Here is a 26,331-nt window from a genome sequence, read left to right as displayed (position 1 = left end):
AAGGCTATAGCAAAAACATACCATAGAAAGAATATGGAGGTTAAAAAATAATATGTTAGCACATTGTGGATGGAAACTTTTTCTTCTTACCTATTCAGTGCAAATGCATAATGAAACTTCACATGGTGATGGGAGGCCAAATCAAAGGTTGGCAGCTTTTCTAAAGTCTCTACCAGCTTCACAATAGAATCATAGTCCTTTTAAACAGGAGGAGAATAACACAGAATTAAACCATTGGGAGAAAGTCCTGACAATGAAATGCCTTTGGCCAACCAGCTCCCTGAATCCGAGAAGGGCATTAAAAAAAAAGAACTAGAACCCATGGAATGCTTTGAAGAATCTAAAACCAAGAAGAAACTATTTGTTTGTTTGTTTAAATAAGGGGTTTGGATTATATAGATAAAACATTAGAAATATTGAGTTACCACATCTGACCTAAAAAACAATAAACCACCTAACATGGTAATGCTACATTGTCTAAATACGGGTGGTTTACTTCTCCCTGGAGCCAGATTCCTGGTATGCAGGGTCTTATCAATTACTTTCAGGGAAATAATTTCCAAAATATCAAGGACATGGAGCAATGAATTGAACTTCTGTTATAAGTAACAAAACCGTTCCGTTTCAACACAAGTAAGCTCTCTAGTCATGGAATCCTAAGTGCCACTCTTTTTCCACGTATGTGAATCTTTGTTGTTCACATGACGCTTTACTCGGGCCTGAAAGGTTGGGAATAAGAAACCAGAAGTCGCTTAAATTTTACTGTAAAAATCCAATAGCAAATCCCCAACTCAGAGAGGATTTCATGCTACTTACCATAATTTAAAAGTTTTAAGACATCCCAATAAAAATAATATTGCATGTTCATGCTTTACTTTATATATTTTTAAAGTTATTTTTATAATTAATCAATTGCACATTTCATACTTCTATCTAGTTAGACCCAGCACTATCAATTTCAAGCAACACAAATTCCAGGAGTAAGAGATATGTCTGGAAAGCTCTAAAAATTTCTGCTATTTGCCAAAACAAAGCTTTCACTTATTGACTGATGGGTGTGCCGGAGGCTAATGGAATAGAACAGGCTGTCTGCAGATTAGCTATGCATGCAAATTTTTCTTTTTGTTCTTTTGGAGGAAAAAGTCAGACCTTTACCGTACAAGTCTTTCACAATCACTGATGGTTAACTTATATGAGTCTGTTTCATTTATCATAAAATCTCTGGATGGAAAGCTTAGGAGAGTCAATAAAAAATTACATGTAGTGACATGAATGACTTAATAGCTAACTAAAACTGGATATTAACACTCCCTCATTCCTCCAACATGCTACATGACAAAGACGTGACTTTGAGCAGCTTCTCACCTGGATATCTCTGTAGGAAAGTAACAGATTTATGACAATATCTGCTGTCAGGACTTCAATATTATCCACTCGCTGTCGAATTCTTGCCAATTCAGCTGCCAATTCTTTACCAGTGTATAAGTTACGAGCTTTCCTGATATCGTTGAGTATAGATTCCCGGAAATACTGGCTGGTGGGAAAACACACATTTTTTAGAGTTAATATTAGATTTCAATGAAAAGCAATGATCTTATAAGGAAAGGAAAGACATCTGCAGCATTCGTACCTTTCAGTTCGTTAAGATGCACAGAATGAACACCTTATCTATCTGGTATTATTGAAAAATTGGGGCACCCTATTCTTTTACACTCTGCCTTGCTTCAGTAAGAATTAACTTGCTTCAGTAAGAATTAAAGATAAAGACACTCCATGATAATGAATTTTCCAAGACCCTGCAATGTACCACTTAAAATGCTAAAACTTTATTTTTCATTTTACTGTTTTGAGTAGAAATTGTTCTAAATAAATTAAGTGTGCCAGTGATTTGAACATAATATAACATTTTCCTTCCGATCCAGCATCACCATTTATCAACCTAAATGACTGCTCTTAACTAAAATATAATAGTGCTTTCAGCGATTTTTAGAGAGTTCTTGTCCTTACACTAAAAGTCTCTGGACATTTATTCAGATAATATTTCTGTACTTTGAATATATTTTTAGCTCTAACATTACTACAACACAGTTAACAGTCTTTTTTTTTTTTTTTTTCCTGATTTCAAGTTGTTCTCCTCTGAATAAAGTGGACAAAATGCAAGAGGTGGACGAGGCAGCATCTATTTTATCCACTTAGAGGGTATTATATATTTTTCCCTGGTTCCTGGCTGAGTACTGCATGTAAGAAACATCCGATAAGTTGCACAAATAAATGAAGTAGATGAACACTTCTTTATCACCACCAAATAGCATTACTAAACTTTACCTGGAACTTGCTTGTGCCACCTTCAAAAGTTGAATGAAACGATCCACAAGAGGTAAGCAGATGGGTCCAAGGAGCAGCTCAAAGTTTGGCTGCATGAGCTCTGACAAGCCCTTCATGAAGCTGCTATCACAGCAGTAGACCTTGTTATGTGGAGTTATCATGTAAGGAATAAACGTGTAGTTCCCAGTGCACATCTGTGGAAAGAGGAGGCGCCAGGAGGTGGTGAGCTGGCCTGCAGACTCCACACTGACGTAACCCTAAATCCTACTTTTAAATAATAATCCTGAATGTGAAGGTAAATTTAAAAAAACCTCATTTCCCATTTAATGACCTATGAAAACGGAAATCTCTTCCAATTTCTTTAATTCCTTACTTCAAATAATTAGGACTTACAGATGATTAAAAAAAGCATGGCACAGTTTCTATCAATTGATTAAATATTTATTCACCATTTCTCATGGCTAAGGCAAAATGATATATGCTGTAGGTAAAACAGGGTAGCTTAAAACACAGCCTTTGGCCTTCAGGGAACTTAAACTTTAGTCAGAGAGACACAGCATAAATACATGGAAATAATAGGAGCTAACAGTTCAGGGCTGCCCACGTGACAGCAATGTGTGAGTGATGCCAGAATAAGCTGCTCCCCTCCAGGCTGCTCTATCGCAGTCGTGGCTCCATTAGTGTCCCAGTTACTAAATCTAGAGACCCTGACGTTATCCTTGGTGCTTCCATTTCCTTCCATAGCCTATCAAAGTCCTGTCTATTCCACCTCGTATTGGTCCATTTCCCTCCATCTTCTCTGCCAACACTGCAGATCATGCCACCAACATACCTGGCCCGAGCCATTGTAATTGGCTTTTAGCTGGGCTCTCTGCTTCTCTTCTTGCCCATCAATCTATTTTCCACCCAGCTGTCAAAGTGATCTTTCAACAACCTATATCAGATGACTTCCCTCAGGTGCTTCAAGCCCCCTCGCTTGTTCCTGGCATGAAGATAAAACAGGTCACTGTAGCCTACAAGGGCTTGACTATCCAAACGCTGCCTCTCTCTCCAGCCTCAGCCTGTGCCACTCTCCGCTCACTCAGCACCGCCTTCTGTCCGCTCCTGATGATGCCAAGTGAGGGTGCAAACAAAAGTGGAGGTGGGAAGTATAAAGGAGAAATTGAACTGGACACCCCTGAGTAAGTGAGTCTTGACCAGAGCTTAGGGCTCAGGGAAGAAGTGAATACATAAGGGTTTCAAACTCTATATGCTGGGCAGTGGGAATCATAGAAGGATTCAGAGCAGGAAAGAAAACATAAACAAAGTTGTGCATTTTGACAGTCTGGCCAGAAAACGGAAAGAACTGAAAGAGAAAGAAACGAGATTTAAGGAAATTAGGTGGGAAGCTACAAAGCATGACCAGATTGGCAGCAGCAACAGTGGACGTGTGCACTTGACATCAAGAAGAAAAAATCGAGACCAGCCAGCTGATTACAGATATTGAGAGAGAGGAAGAGGAAGGCATCAAAGGTGACTCCAGAGTTGTAAATGGGGCTCCTTAAAGAAGAGTGGGATCCTTAACAAAAAGCAAGAATTCAGAAGGCGGAACCAGACTTAATTATTTATGAACAGATTACACTCGGGGGCACTAGATATGTATCAGGTAACGAATCATACACAGAGCCTGACTTCCAGTTAAAATATGAGAAGAACTTCAAGTGGGTGAGATTTGATTTGGGGTGGGTAGGGTGACATGCACACTTTTGAAAGGTTGGGATTTAAGGGGAACAGGACATCTAAAGGGATAATGTCCAAAACAGAGTTGGACATGTGTGATTGGAATGTAAAAGAGTTTCAAGCCAAAATACAGACCTGGTAATTCTTTGGCATGGCTGAATCTGAGGAAATGGGAGAGACCTCTAAGAGAAAAATCCAGAGAGAAAGCAAAAAGCAGGGGGCTGAAAACTAGAATGAGATGGGTGGAAAACTCTATTTATCACTGTTCTAGGGAGTCCAGGAGCCCAAATTATTTGTTCCATGTCAGAATTACAGAGAACGATGCATCACTTCTCTTATCCTTCGAACTAAACAAATGAGAGCAAACATTTATTCACCTTGGCATGTGCCAGGGAATGAATGGCCATACATTCACAACAGCCCACTGAGGGAGGGGACCTTGTCTCCATTTTACAGGTGAGGGTTCAGGTAAGGCTTGGCAAGGTCACACAGCTGGGCTGTGATGTGTCGGGCTCCAGGCCAGGACCTCCTTCTCCAGAGGGCCTGCCATTATGGCTTGGGGGCTGGGCACCCTCCCGCCTGGCCTTGACCTGCCGGCACACCAACCCCTTTGCCTCAGGTCACCTTGCACGGACCTCTGCATGAGCCAAGTTACTGCCTCGTAGCAAAGAGATGAGAAGTGTCAAATGCCCTTACGGCTAGGTTTAATTATTTATGAACATGTTATTCTTTGAGGCACTTGTATTTCAGGTAATGAAGCAGAAACTGGACATGACTTCCATTTAAAGTGCGAGAAGAACCTCCAAAGGTTGGGATTTGATTTTTAAATCAAGCACATTAAATTGTTCCTTTTGCAAGTTCTCCTTCATGGACCAATAATTGGAAGACTAGTGGGGAAGAGGAAAAATAAACATATCCTGCTACTAAAATGTTACCAAGATCCCACAGCAGGTCCACCATTTTAATCCTTTTACCCAAGCCACTGTCTAAACAGAAAAGAAAGGCAAGTATATCAAGAGATTGCTTTTCAAAGTTTCTGGAGCTTAAGCTGTGAGGGAGCTACATAAAAGAGCAACAGAATCACATACTCTTGTTTTAGATAAGCACTTGGACTCAAAATTACAAAAGAAAGGCTCTGAATCTTCTAAGTCACAAAATAAGGACAAACAGATGAGAAGCCAATAAACCAGAAAAGCACTATTAGAGTTTCTTCTGCTGCTGGATAAAGTTCTGTATCCTCAGAAGCCTTAATACCATGTGTATCTGTATGTAAGACATGAACCAGCACACATTATTACTGAAAGACTGGATATTGGGGAATAATGCATCTGTGTAAAACTAATTCTGGGAGAGGATGACTACCAGATGTCTGGGTGTGTGTTGAGCAGTAGGTGGGTAAGGAGAGAAAATGAGAGTCATGAAAACAGCAGAGGAAATCAGATTCCTGAAACTGTCTTCAAACCCCATGGGATGAGGTTTCAGAATGCTTGTTGAAGGTATTCAGCATGGTAAGGCTTTCCCAAGTTCCTGGCCTCACTGCTCTTTTTGGCTTCTCTTCCCTATGTTTCTAAGGCAATATTTTTTTTCTTTTTTTTTTTAATATTTTTTTTCAATGTCCCATTGTTTATGGCCAAAAAAGGGGGAGAGCAGTAAACAGCAGGAAGCACATGGATGCTTCTAGGCCTGAGCTGACAGCCAGCCCAGCGAGCATGCAGCAGGGAGAAAGTGTGTGGGGGGAGCGGGGAGCAGGGTATGGACTTCGGATTGTTTTTTTTTAATTAATTAGTTTATTTATTTTAACATCTTTATTGGAGTATAATTGCTTTACAGTGTTGTGTTAGTTTCTGCTGTATAACAGAGTGAATCAGCTATATGTATACATATATCCACATATCTCCTCCCTCTTGCATCTCCCTCCCACCCTTCGTGTTTTTTAAAAAGATAACAGCTGCTGAGAAAAGCACTTTTTCAAAATGATGAACACTAATAATAAGGGAACATTTATTTCCCAAGCTGGCTCACATATAACTTAGAAATATCATTACTGCAATTTCTATTTACAGATTGCTACCAAACCCCAAGTTTGAAATAACTAATAATCCAAAGCAAATAAAAACAATGACTATGTGATCAAGAAAAGACATTTCAGGTGCAACAACTGTCTTTTATTAATAAGATACTAATTCTAAAATATTTAAACCTACTTCTCAAAAAAGAAAGACCACAGCACATTTCTTTACATTTCAAAATACTAAGGCATGATCACAAAATAACAAGGCTGATCTCTCCGGCCCATGCTTGTTTTCATGGCTATAAAAACACACAGCTCAAAATCTAGATGTATTCTCTCCGATTATCTTCACTGCTTTTATTTTAAAAAATAATAATGCCAAATCTGTTTTTCAATTTTTAAAGGTTACATAAAGGTGAACATAAGTATGTATGGAAAATGAATTAAGCTTCTGGGAAGATATGCTCTCAGCAGTCAAACATATTGAAATATATGCTCAAAATACTCAACTTTTGAGAAGGACACCCAGCACCGGAAACACAGCAGCTTCCTCAAGTCAATGGGTGACTTGTTCATAACGTGCAGTATAGGGTCAACTTATAAACCTGCTTCCCCACACATCCAACCCATCACTGGGCATGATTAGCTCTTCCCTGCCATTCAGGTAAATGCCACCTCCTCTGAAAGACCTTCCATCCCCGCTTGAGGGAAGGGGCACCCACTCTTTGGCACACTACCTTATGTTAATTTCTAATTTGTTTGTTTGCTTATTTGCTTGACCTTCTCCCCCAGCGAGACTCTGGCACTTCCCGGTTGTTGTCTCCTGGGACAGTTATGAATGGGTTGTCTCTACTTTCAGCCTTCATAGTGAGTCTCTTGTGGCACCAAGCCCAAAACCTGGCACACAGTTCATGTTCCATCAACATTTGCCTCACAAAATCTGTTACACTGAATTGATGCATGAAGCAGTAATTGTTCATTTCCTGTTGAGATGTGAAGAATGAGTTTATCATGGCAACATTATTTATGCTGCAATGAGTCTCTGATCTGAACTCTTAAATTTCTTAAATCTTTATTTCTTAAATTTCCAATCTAAGGGAAATTTACCCATTGTACTTTTAATCTTATCCTCATCTTAAATGGAGTCATGTGCAGATCTTTATGTAGTATGTTATTTCCACTCTAAGTTTCAGAGATACATTCTTTAAGGTTTTAAATACTGGCTTACTTTCCAAAATGAAAAACCATTGGCATAACAAGGCTGATTTCAGAATATATTATAATTATCTTTCATGCATTTAAAAATTTTTAATTTATTTTTATCACTTTTTAACTTTTGTTTAATTCTGTGTGGAGGGTAAGAACTTTGCAGTGTGGTTTCAAAGGTCTTAAAGTGTGGTCTACAAGACTTAGGAACTTGGACTTCCCTGGTGGCGCAGTGGTTAAGAATCTGCCTGCCAATGCAGGGTACACGGGTTTGAGCCCTGGTCTGGGAAGATCCCACATGCCATGGAGCAACTAAGCCCGTGTGCCATAACTACTGAGCCTGTGCTCTAGAGCCCGCAAGCCACAACTACTGAGCCCGTGTGCCACAACTACTGAAGCCCGCGCACCTAGAGCCCATGCTCCGCAACAGGAGAAGCCATCGCAATGAGAAGCCCACACACCACAATGAAGAGCAGCCCCCACTCGCCACAGCTAGAGAAAGCCCGTGGGCAGCAATGAAGACCCAATGCAGCCAAAAATAAATTAAAAATAAATAAATTTAATTTAAAAAAAAGAATAGAATGTGTGTGATATTATAAAAGAAAAAAAGGACTTAGGAACTTAAGTCAGTACCAATATAAAGATGATAGAGGTATGTATATATCAATATATCGATACAAATCTCCATATGTGTGTATATGTATATTATAATTTGTATATATAGTGTATCAATACAGTGTATATATAGACATAGATATCTATATATGTGTATATACAGATAGACATACATATACATATGTGTGTGTATCATTGCATGTATATATGCTGCTTTAGTAACACTCATAATTACACAAAATTGAATATAGTATGGAAATTTTTTTCTAAAACATAATTACATATAGAAGAAAACAGGTATCAGTGTCATCTCCCATTAGTATAAAGTTTCACTATAAAGGAATATTTATGTAAAATAACCCATATTTATATTGATATGTTAGAAATTCTAAAGAGAAAAAAAAGAAATAGAAACTAATAATTGTAGAAATGGAAAATATACCAGAGATCAGTTGATGGAAAAGAAAAGATAAAAAAGTTTCTGGAAGGGTTAAGTAAAATACTCACAGTATTCTTCTGGCAAATGATTTCCTGAAAAATGAGAAAAGAGAAAAGTAAAGCAGAAGTTAATACAAAATTAATTCAACTAATTAATTAAAATATTCTATGTAGAAAAATTTGTATTAACAATTTTATTATTTATTAATTTAGCAATTGGAAATTTAAAATGTGAACAGAAGGTGTAGAGTAAGCTTCTGCATCTAAGTTTACAGTCTGATGGAGGAGACAAGAATGCACAAAGGTACCGTCTACGGTTGAAGGAAAACAGCATAAACACGTAGAATCCAAAACCCGAATAAACAAAAAATCATTTCTGCAGAGTATGTATGTGCAGAATTATCTTATAGCTACAATCTTTTTGGGAAGAGATTTAATCGAGTTTGCCTTCCCAAAGCACAATCTCACTTATGCCCTGGGAAGAAACCTAGCAGCATGCTTGGAATAAAGCTGGAAATAAAGGGTATTGGCTACTTGTCAGAGTGGGCAAATCCACATGTAGACAATAAGGACATCTGACAATAACTAGTCATAAATATTGTTACGTATTGTTCCATAAGAAGTGAAATGTGATAAATACACTTCAGGCAGTGTCCCTATCTTCTAGGCTGTGAGAAATAAGTGAGATCATGTAAATAACGTGGCTATACCGTGTCTGGTGTATAGAAAGTTCTCAATAAAGCTAGCTAACATTATTATTCCTAGACTTTAAAATGACTAGAGACGTGGAAGAGACAATCTAGAAGAGCCTGTGGCATAAGAGCTTCACTGAGGTTGGGGAATCATGATTTAGGAAAGAGAGATGGGACAGTGTTTTGGAAAAGATGGCATGTATGTTGCCATGGAAACAGGAAATGTAAGGCATTCATGGAGCCTAAAGGGTGGTCCATCTGGCTAAGAAGAGGAGCCAGCTCAGGCGAGGTAAGAGAGGAGCACAGGAGGAACGCAAGGCCCAGGGGACCAGCTGTCATTCATCCCAGGATCAATATGGGGCAAAAGGGAACCTAGGAGGGCTTTGGCTTGGAGCAGCATGTAAGATTTTTGAACGTTTAAGGGTAACAGATGAGGAAACAAAAATCTATAGAGGAAGGAATTGTGCAGGGTAATTGTGAGAGTCATAAAGATGTATATAAAATACTAAAAGAGACCCATCAATACCTCACAATCTTGCTGATGAAAAAAGAACATATACACATTTATAAAGAAACATTATAAGCCTGGACGCACAGGCATGTATGCACACACATGCTACACCCAAAGAGCTATACTACAGCAAGGGCTGGGGTTTCTAAGAGAAGGATGTACCTAGAGTTTGAGGAAGGCTGAAAAGATCATCAGAGAAGGTGGAACTCAAGAGGAGCCAAGAACAGGTCACACCTTCCAAAGGCAAAGCAGGGAGGTGGAGATCCAGGCTAGAGGACTAGGAACCACAAAGGCCCATTTAGGGAACTATAAATATTATTACTGGGGGCTAAAGAAAACAGATCATTTCGAGAAGTACAGAAGAGAGAAATAAAGGGGTACTTGAAAAAGATCTTGAATTCAATCATTGGGCTAAAACAGAAAGTTCATTTTGGCACACATTGATAATATTAGACAGTTATCTGGGGCCTTACTGAAGAAGGCCTTGAATGTCAAAATAAAGTACTTTGTTGTGTGGGCATTTGGGCATATGACAGTAAAAGTGTTTTTTTTTAGGTGAATGATATACATTAAGAAGTATCAGCACACACAAGGACATTGTTTGTAAAAGCAAAGGTTTGGAACAACACGAATGTTCTATCAACTAGAAACTGGCTGAATAAACTATGGTCCCTCCATACGATGGAATACAATGCAGCTGAACAAAGGATGAGGAAGTTCTCTACAGAGTGATATGGAAAGGTCTCCAAGATATACTGCTAAGTGAACAAAAGCAAAGGACAGAATGGTTGTTACCCTATGCTCCTATTTATGTATATAAAAGGGAGAAAAAGAAAATTCTGATTTGTGTATTTCTAAAATCTCTCTGGAAGGATATACAAGAAACTATTAACAGTGGTTGCCAATGGAGAGGGGAGCTGGCTGGCTGGGGGACAAGGATGGGAGCATGACTTTTCACTAACATAGCCTTTTGCACTTATAAATTTTTGTATCAGGTGAATGCATTACCCAAGAAAGACAAATAATTAAAAGGTAAACATTGTTAAAGTTTTAAAAATATGAATTAGATAGTGGTATTTAGTATTGGATGGGAAAAAGCATTTAGGAAGCTACTGCCAAAGCCCAGGGATGCCAAAATAAGGACTTGGACAATGGTGGTGCCCTGGGGGATGGAAATTAAGAGACAAATGAGTGATGTTGTTGAGGAAGGTTGAAAGTGGCTTTTCCCACAGTGTTTCACAGGTAGTTAATGCATCTCTCTACCCATCCATACACACACACACACACACACACACACACACGGTTCATGAAAAACATAAACAGGAAAATATTGGATAATCACAAAACCAGGAACATAGCATGCGGGATTTTCCAAACTTAATTTATGGAGTATCTCTCCAGAGTAGCAAACCACACCCTTTCCTGAGATAGGCATGTCCTTCTCTCATCCCTCTAAGTAAAAAAACAAAAGAACAAACAAACAAAAACAAACAAAAACAAACACACCCTTATCTTCATCCTGTACCACACAGCATGCTCTGCGTATAGCATAAGAAACCTGTTCTCTGTGAAGCAGGCCTTGACTGCCTTCAATGACACCTAACCTCCTAACAGAAACAGGTGATGTCCTTATTTTTGCCCTCATGACCCCTCATACGGACCTCTCTGAAGCACTGCATGTACGACATTGCAAATATTGCTTCGTACAATTCTCCTATCCTACATCATGAGTTCCTTGGATGCAAGAGCCATGTTTAGTTCATATTTGTATCCCCACTGATTGCCTAGCAGATTGCAGGGCATATAGCTGGTGCTCAATAAAAGGACGAATACATTAATTAGTTAATGAATGTATAAAATATTGGACTATGAATTAGGATAGATATGTGTAAGTCTTGGCTCTGCTCCTGAGTGGCCACGTGCCATTTCACCTCTCTCTAATATAACACATGAAGAATTGGATTGAGTGATCACTGGTCCCTTCCAAGTCTGTATTCTATCATTTACTTTTGGCTAACGGCCTATCAGAGTCAGCACTGTCCTTGCGCCAGTGGAAGGAGAGATGTCCTCATGCCCAGCACAGGAGCTACTCTACCATGATTTCTGTTTGGTGCATCTGGCACAGAAATGGAGGTGGTGATGAAGGGAGCTGTGGTGAGGGCTGAGTGCACTGAAGCCTCCCCTCTGCTTGGCATCATAGGAAATAACCACAGCTGCTACTGGCCTACAGCCAACACGTTATGTCTTCCTGAAGAATTGCTCACTGAAGTAATAACCCTCTTACATGTCTTCTTTGCTTTCATTTCAGGTAATGCATGCATTATAACAAATTCTAAAACTATATTAAATCACCCCTATAGCAATCTACTGAATTCTTATGAACGCTTGCTCATGTTTTATAGAAGCTAAATGGATACAAATGGCTCTCTTGAAGGAGAGTTTACTTACAGCTTACGATGCAACCTTAAAGGAGGCATCAACTTCAAAGAAAGAAAGGTACTATTTGTGCATTTTAACTCAGGACAAATAAATAGCAAACAAGACCTCAAAAGGTATCTAACTACTGAGGTAGAATAGTGAATGTTTAATTTGTGCTAAATCCATTGAAGGAAAAAAAAAGGACGAAGGGAATAAATTTAAGAGGCAACTGCAATATCTCACATCACTTCATGGAAATTTTTCACCTAAAGTGCCTAGAAATGAAAAAAATAAAAGTCAACATAAATTCCAGTTCCTTACCAGTGAAATGTTTCTGAAGATGCGTTACCCCACTACAACTTTGTTCTTGCCTAAAGTCTTTAGGGGCTTTTGATCAGTGCACTCACTGGCTGTAAGAGAAACATCCTCAAATGTTTTTTCAATACTCCAGGACCCTTTGATAACCAACCCTGGAAGCAAGACAAATGAGACAATCTAGCCTAGGTCTCATTCCAAGGGAAGACAAAGACAACTTTTGAGAGCTATTTGGGACAATGTAACATTGAAGAGGTCATCGTAAGGATAAATAAATGGAGAGTCCCCAAAATTGGAAAGTTTCTGTGACGAACATTTAGGTAATTACAGCCAGAAGTAGGAAGTGGGAACAGCTGGTGTGAGGTTGCCAAGTCAAATGGACTCAGGGTGGAAGAAACAGAGTTAGCAACCAGGATCTGTTTCCTGAAAGAAAAGAAAGGAGCGGGCTGGGAGTTCTTGGCCAGGAAAAAAGACCATGGCTCCCTGCTGGTGACCTTCTAGGTCTCTTCTGATATATCCTTCTGTTCCAGTGGAATGTGGCGAGTTTTCTACTAAAGTTAGGAAAAAAGGAATCTTTTTTGTACTCCCCACCTCCATCCTCTTACCTGATTTCAATGTTTCAAAGCTAAACAAAGAAATATCAGATGGGCTGCTGTGAACACCACGGGCCTCACTGAGAAGGTGGGACTCATCTTTACCCTTCCACACGCTGAGTGGGCTTAGGAAGAACACTTCAACACAGGTGTCACAGAACTGGCCCATCTTTAAAGTTAGGGAACTAAGTAGACTTGTGCTTACATGTTATGCTTACATAAAAGCTCGAGTTAAAAAAAAAATCTAACAACAACCTGGAAAATCATATTTTTAACGGACATATGAAATCTGTGGACAGACTTAGAGGGAAATGTACCTGATGACAAGTCCAAGAATATGGGGCTTGTCCTGCTCTGACACTTATTAACTGTGTGTGCCTCTAAGTCATTGCATCTCTGTGGATTTAGTTCTCATCTGTAAAGAAAGCAGCTTCTATCTGTTCAATCTGCACATAACTTGTCTATCTCATTGGGTCATTTTGAAAGACCAAATGAAATAAATTTATGAGAGACCTTTAAGTGTTTTAAAGCCATATGCAATATGAGGTATTAATACTATCAAAGCAGACAACCCCAACTCAATTCCCACCGTTATCAGATACAGAGGCATCTTGTACCTGTGTTGTTCATGATCATGGGGAAGAACACATCATGATCACGGGTAAGACATATGAGCAACTGTCAATAAAAACAACCTGTACCAAAAATCAGGTTAAATTATACCCAGGCTGGAAAGTAATCCTAAAAGAAATTCTAGACTTTCTTCTCCTCCTCTATTACTTCTGTTTCATGTTAAAAAAAATTTATCTTGGTGGGAGAACTCTACTGTGAGTAGATACATATCTTTAAACGGCTGAGATGCTGAAGAGTGACATTTTATACGTACAGCATTTGAAAGAGCTTCTTAACACAAACGTCTTATAATGTGCTGTTATCATTATAATCAACTTCCTCTTTTTTGTCATCAGCTGTTTCTTTCAGCAATGCCTAATTGGACCATATTATTCAAGTACAAGTATTTCTCAAAAAACAAACTGTATTGTTGCAAAGTTACAATATAATGAATTTCGGCACAGTAAATTACATTTTACACATAGATTTCAGTAAAAATGTCAAGGATGCATTCTAAAAGGACTCAAATAGGATGATGGGTTGCAGTGCCACAAAGATCAACTTCCACAGAAAGAATCAACTCTTTATAATGAACAAAAGGGAACAGAATCCAGCAAGCCTTGCCCCATTTGGGTGGGAGTTAGGAGGCTTTCAGACTCACACCTTCTGTGTGCAGAGGTATTCCTTCTTGCTTTTTAAGGTATTTGAACTCATGGGCCTGTGATGAAAGTCTCTACAAATGAAGAGAATACCTGGTGCCAACCCAGAGATAGGACATCATCTTCCATTCACTATGTAGCATAGATCCCCTTCTCCCTTTGACAAAATGGAAATAAGATGCTAGAAACAATGGGATGGGGGAGGGTAAAGGAGGAATTAGGAAGGAAAGCAAGGGCATATTTTATCCAGTATACAGATAATTCCTTTGAAGATGTAATATTGCTAACTGACATCACAGAAAACTGGATTTTACTCCTGCTAAAGAAATCATTCATCTGGTCTGTCAGTTCAAGATCTTGAGAGAAAATCTTGATACAGCAGTGCTCACAGGTATTTCTTAGCTGTTCCTCCCCAAAATTGTCTCTTTTTCTTCCCCCAATTTGACATAGAATTATTATAGCTCAGGTGAAAGTTAGATCATTTCTGGAATAAGTAAAATAAAAGAACAAGACTATTTTTTTTCTCTCAACAGAAAAAAAAAATCTTTCCATGAAATATTAAAAAGTGTATGTGATGGCTAAGTTGAACAGGGGAGATACAGAATGCCATGGTTTACAAATCAACGGTTAGTTATCAAGTAAGCGAGACACTTGTGAAAATGTCCAGGAACAGCACTGTTATATGGGGCAGGGCCAACGTTCACAAATCGTCAGACTACTTTATAGGATCATATTCTCAAATGACTTTTTTCCCTAACACTTACTGTGTACTTTGTACCACTGACTAAGTTCAGTGCTATTTTAGAGTGCTTTTTGAAAAGAATGCAGTAAAAATTCATTATTAAACTAAAGAATCATAAACCTTCGGGAAAATAACAAATTTTAATTTCATACGCAATTCAATCTAAAACTAAACTCATCTTCGTTATTTATCTTGATAAGGGAGATAAAACTTTAAGAAAAGGAAGCAGTGGTGTAAGAGAAAAAAAAAGTTTTATGGGTTTAAGAACACTCTAGAAGCTGAGCAAATATGCCAAATACATGTAAAAATTTAACTTAAGTTCAAGGTATTTATAACAAAAATTACCTTGAGCTCCTCACCAATTTACTAGAAACCGGTATAATCACCAAAATTTACAACATGGACATCACTGCCTGCTCTTTGCAAAACTATAACCATTTGCTCAGGTGAAAATGAATGATTACCAGAAAAACAGACAATGTCCAATTTCTCATATATAAGCACTAAAGGAGATTGGGTCTCTCTGTATCTACAGATATACATCATGGGTCTAGGTACCATGGAACTGTTTGAATGAGCAACTATGGTAGTTCTCAAGGTTCATCCACGTTGTAGCACGTGTCAGAATTTCCTTCCTTTTTAAGGCTGAATAATGTTCCATTGTATGTGTATACCACATTTTGTTTTATCCATTCATCCACTGATGGACATTTAAGTTGCTTCCATCTTTTGGCTATTGTAAGTAATGCTGTTGTGAACATGGGTGTACAAATATCTCGTGCAGGTACTATATTCAGTGAGATCGTGAAGGATTAAGCATGTAGATAGACTGCTGTAGAGAACAGTTTATGAAAGCAAATCCCATCTGGAAAGTGACTTTTCAAGCAATGGTTATAGGGACTCCCCTGGTGGCGCAGTGGATAAGAATCTGCCTGCCAATGCAGGGGACACGGGCTCGATCCCTGGTCCGGGAAGATCCCACATGCCGCAGAGCAACTAAGCCCGTGCGCCACAACTACTGAAGCCCGCACGCCTAGAGCCCATGCTCTGCAATAAGAGAAGCCACCACAACAAGAAGTCCGCGCACTGCAACGAAGAGTAGCCCCTGCTCACTGCTGCAACTAGAGAAAGCCCACGTGCAGCAACAAAGACCCAACGCAGCCAAAATAAATAAATAAATAAAGGATCCCTGGACCAATTTAAAAAAAAAAAGCAATGGTTACAGAGAAAAATACAACTAAATTTCTTGAATAAGGAATAATCTCACATAATCATTAAGCTTCAACACAAGCTGTGTCACCACTAACTGATGTATGTATCAATCTCTAGACAAACATTTATTCTGCAATGGATAAAATGGGAATAAAGCCTATCCTAGTGCAGAAAGAAAGATCCAAATGCATGTGAGGCTTTCTAACCACAGCTAGAACATTAGAAAAAAGAAACTAAAAAAATATTTTGAGATTCAAATGCCCAAAATATATGTAAATTATCCTGATGGCTACAGGAAATAACAGAGTATAACAACTTTTTCATTAAAAAAGGTTAATTATGAAATATTTCAAGTATATAAAAATATAAAACTTAATCATACACTCCTTTAGCACAGCAAAGAAAACCACCAACAAAACAAAAAGTTAACCTACTAAATGGGAGAAGATAATTGCAAATGATATACCTAATAAGGGATTAATATCCAAAATACATAAAGAACTCATACAACTCAATATTAAAAAACCCGATTAAAAAATGGGCAGAAGATCTGAAGAGACATTTTTGAAAAGAAGACATACAGATAGTCAACAAGCACATGAAAAGATGCTCAACATCACTAATCATCAGGTAAATGCAAATCAAAACTACAATGAGATATCACCTCAGACCTGTCAGAATGGCTATCATCAAAAGACAACAAAGTGTTGGCAAGGATGTGGAGAAAAAGGAACCCTCATTCACCGTTGGCAGGAATGTAAATTGGTGTAGCCTCTGTGGAAACAGTATAGAGGTTCCTCGAAAGAACTACCATATGATCCAGCAATTCCACTTCTAGGTGTTTATCTGAAGAAAATGAAAACTAATTTGAAGAGATATATGCACCCCCATGTTCACTGCAGCATTATTTCCAATAGCCAAGATATAGAAACAAGATATAGAATCTAAATGTCTATCAATAGATGAACAGATAAAGAAGATGTGGTACATATATATGTTTATATATGTACAATGGAATACTACTCAGCCCTAAAAAGAATGAAATCGTGCCATTTGCAACAACATGGATGGAGCTAGAGAATATTTATGCTGAGTGCAATAAGTCATACAGAGAAAGACAAGTACCATATGATTTCATTTATGTGCAAAATTAAAAAACAAAACAGGCAAACAAACAAGACAAAACAGAAACAGACTGATAGATACAGACAACAAACTGATGGTTGCCAGAGGGGAGGGGCGTGTGAAGATGGGGAAAATAGGTAAAGGGGATTAAGCGGTACAAACTTCCAGTTATAAAATAAATAAGTCATGCAGATGTAGTATACAGCATAGAGAATACAGTCAATAACACTGTAATGTACTTTGTATAGTGACAGATGGTAGCTAGACTTATGGTGATCATTACTATGTTGTACACCTGAAATTAATACAATATTGTAAGTTAATTATACTTCAATTTAAAAAATTTAAAATAAACAAAACTTTTTCACACACCCATGCATATACCACCTAGTCTTAGAAATATAATATTACATATATAGTTGAAGACTCCTGTCATCCCCTCTCAATTCTATTCCACTCCTATCCTTCAAAGAGGTAACTATTCTTAGCTTATTTATAATTCCCATACATACTTCTATCCTTTTATAATATAAATGATAAAAAAATTGTATTGCACGTCATTACATTTTGTATAGACGGCACCATACTGTACACAAGCTTCTATAATTTTTTTTCCCTCAACACTGTTTATGAGATATATTGACAGTGGTACAGAAAGCTCTAGTTAATTCATTTTAAGTGCTCTATAAGATTCCATTAAATGACTATACCAGAAAGTATTCATTCTTCTGTTGATAGATATTTACCAATTCCTCTGGGGGAGAGGTTATTACAAACAATGTTAACATAAACATTCTTGATTATATCTCCTTATGCATGCCAAAGACTTTTTTTTTACAGTATACATCTAGAGACAGAACTGCTGACTCTTGGTGATACGTTCATTTGATACGATAAGCTATTGCCAAATTGATCTTCAAAAGGTAGTGCCAACATACTCTCCCACCAGCAATGCATATGTTTCCCACTCTCCACAGCCTTGCCATTGGTATAATAAGGGCTTTTAATTGTTGGCTTTTAAGTGGTATTTCCTTGTTTTGTTTTGCTTTGTTTTTATACGAAACATTATTTAATGTGAGTGGAGAGTAGCCTAGAAAAAAGAGAGGGAGCTAAACAAGGGAAAAGGGGGAAGAATCACAAGAATTAGAGCTGAGAGCTGTCGTTGTAAAGGAATTTCTGATGATAGAAGAAATGGTTCATTAAAACAACTTCCTCACTCTACACAACAGCCATTCATTTCTCCCAAGCCCTTTCTGATGACAGACGCATTCTGTGTATCGGCCCAACAACTTACTGGCCAATGGTGTCCAGACCTACTGTCTCGTTTACCGAGAGACCCCAAGGGAAGATCTGATAATTTCTCTGATGCACGAAATAAATCAGAAAACAATTGTTCCCAGCAATTTCTTATTTTCAAGCAAATGTAAATCTCAGCATTAAGAGTCTCATTAATAGGCACATAAGAAGTTTTCATGATACTTATCTAGAGAAAATTGTGAAAATTGTTATTACAATGCTAAGAAAAAAAAGAATATCTATCAACTTCCCTTTCTCAAAGTGCAACGATGATCTTTTTTTTGGAAGAAAATTAAATATTTCTTGCTACAGTAAGAGAGTACTTGTAATTTAAAATGACTACGAATCCTATTGCAAGTACATGATTTGATTAGATTCTAAATATGCTTTCATATGAAAACTCAGACATAGATTTTAAGTACTTATATGGTTCCTAACAATTATTTTTCAGAAGCTTAAACTTAAAAAATTTTTTCCTATGATTTCTTCCTAAGAATTTGCTGCCAAAGGGAAACTGTTCTCTTCAACAAACAGCAGTAGATGAAAATAAAACTGGTGCAGCTGTACTTTCTAGATGCCCAAAGAATCAACCTAAGTGAAGCTAGATATGTGATAAGAATAACATTCTCATTCTGTCTTTGCCCTGTGAAAATAGGGAGATGCTTCGTTTTTATTTGGTTAATCCATACATAATATATTATTTATAAATATCTCTTGTTCTGCCTTATTTCACAGCAGTTTTCCTTTCTGTTGGTAGATGGCAGGGGTAACAGTTACACCTATAACTACCTGCAACAGAAATAAATTTTAAAAATTAAAAATATACACACACACACACACACACACACAGACTTTCCTCAGTAGCAGAACCCGAGGAACTTCCATTGCTCAGAGACTGAAAAAAAAACCACTTTCTACCCCAGAACTTTGTCCTCTGCAACCAGATACCTATTTGGGCCAGGAACAAACTAAATAAGAAAGTGGCAAAAGCTTAGGGAATACAGTCAATAACATACAGTCAATGGAAGGAGGAAGACAAAAGAAGGGATGGATGTTGCATGGAACAACTCAGGACGTATGCTTGATGGCTTTTTCTAAATGAACACACTTAGCAGGAATGTCTGATATCCTTCTAACTAAAAGTAACTGCAATCAAGTTTAGTGGTTAAGGGGAACAGGCCTTGGAGTCAGGCAGACCTGGTCCCAAATTTTCCATATCACCTTTGGCAAATGATTGAATTTGTTAGAGTCTCAGTTTGCAATCTTATAATTTGGTGATAGAATATATACCCCAGGGACTTCCCTGGTGGCGCAATGGTTAAGAATCCGCCTGCCAATGCAGGGGACACAGGTTTGATCCCTGGTCCAGGAAGATCCCACATGCTGCGGAGCAACTAAGTCCGTGTGCCACAACTACTGAGCCTGCGCTCTAGAGCCCACGAGCCACAATTACTGAAGCCTGCGCGCCCAGAGCCCACGTTCTGCAACAAGAGAAGCCACCACAGTGAGAAGCCCGCGCACCGCAACAAAGAGTAGCCCCTGCTCACCACAACTAGAGAAAGCCCGCATGCAGCAACAAGGACCCAATGCAGCCATAAATAAATAAATAAATAAACAAACAAACAAACAAATAGATTTATTAAAAAAAAAAAAAAAGAATATATACCCCACAGGGATGTTTTAAGAATTAAATGTGAATATGTATGTGGGTAAAGCACTATGCACTAGTACCTAGCACATAGTAAGTGCTCAGTAACAAGCAGCGATTATGTACAAGATAAATGAGTATATTTTAGATAGACAAGCCTCTTTAAAGAACTGTTTTATTCAAATACCAATAATGCTTCTATACAAAGGCTGGCTGAAAGCAATTAAAAAATCAGTTTATTTGTCCCACACAAATTTCTGATAAGATTAGCTTTATCTCTTTCTCTCAAATGTAATTAAAAAAAATTTCCTTAGGAAAGGGTGGCTATAAAATTAAATCTCCAGATACCAGTAGGACAAGAATAAAAATAGTGTAGTGTGAAAAATGTCCAACACAACACTGCCTGCTGAAAATAAACTTAATGCAAAGAAAATAAAATAGCAGAATACAAAGAGTAAATAAAATAATCTCTTCATCACCTGCTAATATATGTTGTAAATAGTACCAAATCAAAATGTTTAATTAAAAATACACCATCATGAAATGTATGATACATTAATTAAAGGGGTACATCTGGGGCAAAATTAAGTAGGGATTGCTTAAAGAATTGTTCCAGGTGAAAAATAGATTTAGACGGAGTTGGGGAAAATCTCTTAGTACTATTTCAGAGTATTCTGGAAAGGGATAGCCTATCAATCCCCAGCACAATGCCTGGTATGCAGTAAAGGTATTTGCTAAATGACGCTCTGCAGATTTTTTGGAGAAAGTAATATAAGCTTCAGATATTCAGATAAAAGCAAAATACTATTAAATTTTTTTTGGCTTGGATTTTGGGTTAGAGATCTTCATATTACCAATTCCTAAGCTATTAGAAGTATGGCTCTGGGTTTTAGGACTCCACGTTCCAAGGTTGGCTTTGATTTGGGAACTTGAAAGTATAGATGAGAAAAAGCCACAAAGAGGTAGATGGAAGTTTCACAAAGGAAATGAATGATATCAGGTTCAGCATGAGTTATGTGCTGAACTGTTAGATGCTTTTCAAAGAATCACACAGTGTAAAATCACTTGGCCTTGCAAAAGCATTTTAGGCAATCTTTTTGGATGGAGGAAATACCCTCCTATCATTAAGTTCCTATAATGGAGAGAACGCCATGAGACATGCTGAATTTTGCAGACAAATACGGTAAGTTTTCCTTCCCCTTTTCCCACTTTAATTGAAATCATATCCCAGCGAAAGAGGATGGCAATTTTTGGTGATAGAGAATTTCTACTCAGAGTACTTTCAGTAGGCAGCGTATTTCTAGTTGGAGACAGGTGTGCCCAATGAAACCCCCAATGGTGACACAGCACGGGGGCTGTCCATACCTTATGCATTCTCCTCTTCCTTCTCCAGTGTGTATACTGACAACTTTCTATTAACAACAGTCTCCTCAACTGCAACTCCAATCGGAGCTCAGAAATCAACACTAAGTCTTTCCCCTATCTGTGTATCATCAAATTTCCACATTGAATTCCAGATAAACCTCACAATGTAATTCGTCACTGTTACATACTTATGGGACTAACAAAAAACATCCTTTCATAAACATACACTACGTGAATTTTTTTTTGGATGACGGAGAGTTATCCCTAAAACTCTGGTGCCTAGAGTAAATATTTAGTAAACAAGTGAGGTACCTTCAGTGACTGCAGAGAGTCTGAATTAGTATCACAGTAGAGGATGATGTTGTTGGCCATGCTGAAACTTTCTCTCACTCCAAGGTGGTAAAATAAAGACGGCTGCCGGAAGGCATCACTCATCTCCACCACGGCAATATCTGCAAACAGAAAACAAAGTCCTCCAAAAGATGACACCTAAATAATGCCCAGTAAGCACTTTTCGGTTTCAGTTACTTAGTATTCAAAGAGGAAATGAGGAAATGATAGGGACTTTCCCTCTTCATTTACCACTGACTTTTTAATTAGCAGTTCTATCAGAAGTGGTTTTACAAACTGCAGCAAAACTGCACTTTTAAAACAAGAAAGGGGTCATATAATTACTGGAAACTAAGGAGAGTCTGCAATGGTGGGAAGCAGGACTTACTCTCTCTGTTAAATCTCAACACTGAAAACAAGTTAACAAAGGTTCCAGAAGCAGATCCATGGGAAACAGAAGGAAATAATAAATGTAAAATGAGATTTACAAAAGCAAATAGGTAAGATGATGACTCAATTCAGAGCTGTGTTTTATAATAATTAATATCTAGCAAGTCCTTAGCAAGTATAATCAAGAAAAAGAGAAATCAAAGGTATAGAAATTATGACTAAGAAGGAGAATATAACCACAGATACAAGTTCTTCCAAAGCTCATAGATGACTAACACCAGGGTGGCATAAACTTGATACCAAAATTTGACAATGTCCCAAAAATAAAATTCAGATTAGTCTCAAACTCATTTATGTATACAGACAAAAACATGAAAGAAAACTGAGCAAAATGCACCAAGCATTATACTATAAGACCACTAGATCATGGGTTTAAAATTTATTTTGGGAATGCAAGGATGGCTCAATGGGAAAAAAATCATCAGCATTCCCAAAGATGCCCCAAGTATTGATACTTTAACTAAAATTCAAAATCCACCTCCATTTCTCATTAAAAATAACGGCAAACTGAAAATATAAGGGTACTTCTTTAAAGTGAAGAATAATATATATTTCATAACAACTGCCAACTTTGTGCTTACAGGTATTCCTATGAAAATCAGGAAAAAGACAAGGCTGTCAACTATTCTCACTACTAGTACACTTTCTGAAAATCCTAACTAATGCAATAAGATTTCACAAAGTATGGAAACGTAATTCTATAAAATAAAATACTTAATTATCATTACTTGCAGATGTTACAATTACCAACCAAAAAAACCCAGTAAAATCAATTAAACAACCACTGTGAGTAATAATACAATTTAGTAAGGTGTCAAGATGCAAAATTATGAAAACCAAGAGCTTCCTTTATAATCATAATAAGCTTCTGGAAAATGTAATAGTTAAACAGATCCTACTCACAATTAAAATGAAAATGTTAACATACAGCAAATTTAACAGATGATGCTAACTTGTTTAAAATATGTGCAATACGTGACATATGAAAGGTTAATATCTTTATAAATTATCTCGATTGGTCAATTTAGAACAAATAAGAACATTACAATAGAAAATTAGGCTATGGACATAGGCAGGTAAAATCACAAAAGTATAACTAAAATGGTAAGTAAACATATAAAAATATTCTACATCTCACTACTAATAAATGCACATTAATCGAATAATAAAGTGTCAAGTTTTTTCCCTAACAAGTGGCCTAAGTTATTTCAAAATACCCAATGGAGATGCAAAGAAATGATACTCTTACATGCTGTGGGGAAGTGTAAACATTTTAGGAGACTTGAGTCCTTAAAATTATGCACACTCTTTGACTCAATAATTCCATTCCTAAGAATTTATCCTGTGAAAATTCCTATACATGTGGCAGATTTACTTGTAAGTATATCCACTGAAATATTATTTTTGCAGTAACAATGGAAAATGCCTAAATATCCATCAGTAGAAAAATGGCGAAACACACACACACACACACAGACACACACACACTGATAAATTCAATTAATGGCACATTATACAGCCATTGAAAACTATATTATAGGAGAACATTTAATATTGGGGTAAATTCAAGCTATATTAAGGAAAAATATTAAAATATATACATTATAATGTATAGCATACACATTAAAATATAATGTATACATTATAATGAATAGATTATTATATATATTCTATGCGTATATATGCACATGAATAAAAGTTTTGGAAAGTTGTATACCAAAATGTAAACTGTGATAATAGCTGTGTGATGGAATTATGAATTACCTTTTCCTCTTTATACTTTCTATGTCTTTCACAATTTCTATTATGAACATTGATTACTTCTGTAATTTAGGAACCCACCAAAATACACAACGAACATTGAAGCCCCGTGTGACTGAATGTAAAACCAAAGTGCAGCACTTTTATAAAAGGGACACAGACCCTCGAGAGGCTCTTTGAGACAGTCGGCCTTATCTAATGAATGTGAAATTAGAGTCTGCATTCTGTGAAGGAGAAATAAATCAGATCAAATGGAGGCTAAAGACCTAGAAGATTGAGTGAGGTTATAAAAGGGGAGGACAGGTCACAGGAGCTTCAAAAGATGTTTTCAAGGCTAACCATGACTTCAGGGCTCTTTAATACAAATGGAGAGCTTTCTTTTGGGGTCCTTACCATTTACACATCAAAAATCAACACCCGAACAAACTGAGTCACTGCATCCCACCCACACGCCCCATCTGCCTCCTGCGCCCACACGGCTTGCTCCTCCCACAGATGCCAGCCACTCACAGTCAGCGACGCCGCTTTAAAATCAAGAGAAGGCATACAATGCGGCTGAGAGAAACCAAATAAAACAGCTGCCGATGAAAAATAAATGAGAGATATACAAAGAAAAATGCTAAGTTAAAGTAGTGACAAGAGGGGGGAAATGGGTTCTTTCCAGAGAACTGACTCGTGGAATTTGTTGCTAAAACAAAATACAAACGCTGCAGAAGGCTTTCAGATTAAGAGAGAAACGAGACATTTAAAATAAATGGTAAAAGCAAACTAAGGTGTATTCACTAGATCTAAACATCTAAACAGGTACAGACCCATTTGGGGATGCAATATAGAACATTAAAAATGCTTAATTGTATAGTAATTTTAAAATACCATAATACCATATGATAACTCAGAAGAAGACAGGCATTTTTCCTACCTCAAATTCAGATAAGTGATTTGTTCTAATGTATTTGTATTTTTTCTTAATATATTTCTTAATTTCCATAGAGGAAAATTTACTCTTTCATCTGCTTTGTAAAGTGTTCAAAGCATGTGCCCATTTTTTTTATTGTTAAGTTTGTTTTCTTACTGTGAGTTTTGTGTGTTTTTATATTATCTGGATATGTTTCCTTTGTCAGATATGTGATTTACAAATACTTTCTCCCAGTTTGTGACTTACCTCTTCATTCTGTTAGGTGTCTTTAGGAGAGCAGAAGTTTTTAACTTTAAGCCCAATTTATCAAATTTTTTTTCTATTGTGGATTGTGCTTTAGGTGTGGTATCTCAAAAAAATCTTTGCCTAACCCAAGTCACAAAAGTTTTCTCCTTTGTTTTCTCCTGAAAGTTTTACAGCTTTTACATTTTACATTTAAGTTTATGATCCATTTTGATTTTCTCTTCCAAAAAGTTTTGGATTTTCTATTCCATTCCATTGATCTATGTGTCTACCTTTTGCCAATACAGATGTTCCTCGACTTACAATGGGGTTATGTCCAGATAAACCCACAGTAAGTTGAAAGTACTGTAAATTGAAATACATTTAATACACTTAAACTACCGAACATCATAGCTTAGCCTAGCCTACCTTCAATGTGCTCAGAACACTTACATTAGCCTATAGTTGGGCAAAATCATCTAACACAAAGCCTATTTTATAATAAAGGGCTGAATATCTCATATAATTTATTGAATAGTGTACTGAAAGTGAAAACAGAATGGTTGTAAGCGTATCGGTTGTTTCACCTCCTGATTGCCTGGCTGACTGGGAGCTTCAGCTCGCTGCCACTGCCCAGCATCACAACAGAGGACTGTACCACTAGCCTGGGAAAAGATCAAAATTCAAAATTTTGAATTATGGTTTCTACTGAATGGGTATCATTTTTGCACCATCATAAAGTCCAAAAATCGTAAATTGAACTATTGTAAGTTGGGGACCGTCTGTGCTATGTACACTGTTTTGTCTACTGTAGCTTTATGGTAGGTACTGGAATCAGGCAGTGTGAGTCCTCCAACTCTTCTGTTTTCAAAATTGTTGTAGCTATTTTAGTTCTTCAATTTGCTTTCCTGTATAAATTTTAGAATCAATTGGTAGCTGAAAGCTATCCGTTGATAGCTGCAAAAAATTTTCCCAGAATTTTGACTAGGATTATGATGACTATAGATCATTTCAGGGAGAACTGACATCTTAACAATATTGAGTCTTTCAGTGCATGAATATGGCATATCTCTCCACTTATTTAGGTCTTCTTTGATTACTTTGTCCATCAGTATTTTGTAATTTTCAACATATAGTTCCTACACATATT

General features: G+C 37.2%; 1 protein-coding gene across 3 annotated transcripts in view; it reads right to left on the bottom strand.

Moving 5' to 3' along the window:
• The window catches only part of MAP3K5 (mitogen-activated protein kinase kinase kinase 5), a 216,838-nt gene that overhangs the window by 129,615 nt on the left and 60,892 nt on the right, over window positions 1–26,331 (bottom strand). For 2 of the 3 annotated variants that reach the window (XM_061206961.1, XM_061206960.1), the window contains exons 2-6: window positions 21,815–21,954; window positions 8,384–8,407; window positions 2,326–2,519; window positions 1,366–1,534; window positions 91–197 (exon numbers count right to left, since the gene is read on the bottom strand). In XM_061206961.1, the coding sequence (XP_061062944.1) occupies window positions 91–197; window positions 1,366–1,534; window positions 2,326–2,519; window positions 8,384–8,407; window positions 21,815–21,954 (634 nt within the window). The remainder of the gene's footprint in view (window positions 1–90; window positions 198–1,365; window positions 1,535–2,325; window positions 2,520–8,383; window positions 8,408–21,814; window positions 21,955–26,331) is intronic. The other variant, XM_061206959.1, reaches the window with a different exon arrangement.

Source organism: Eubalaena glacialis, chromosome 12, assembly GCF_028564815.1.
Source record: "Eubalaena glacialis isolate mEubGla1 chromosome 12, mEubGla1.1.hap2.+ XY, whole genome shotgun sequence".
In the NCBI taxonomy this organism is placed as follows: domain Eukaryota; kingdom Metazoa; phylum Chordata; class Mammalia; order Artiodactyla; family Balaenidae; genus Eubalaena; species Eubalaena glacialis.
The sequence above is the reverse complement of the archived record's forward strand: the minus strand, read 5'-3'. Positions and strand labels throughout refer to the sequence as shown.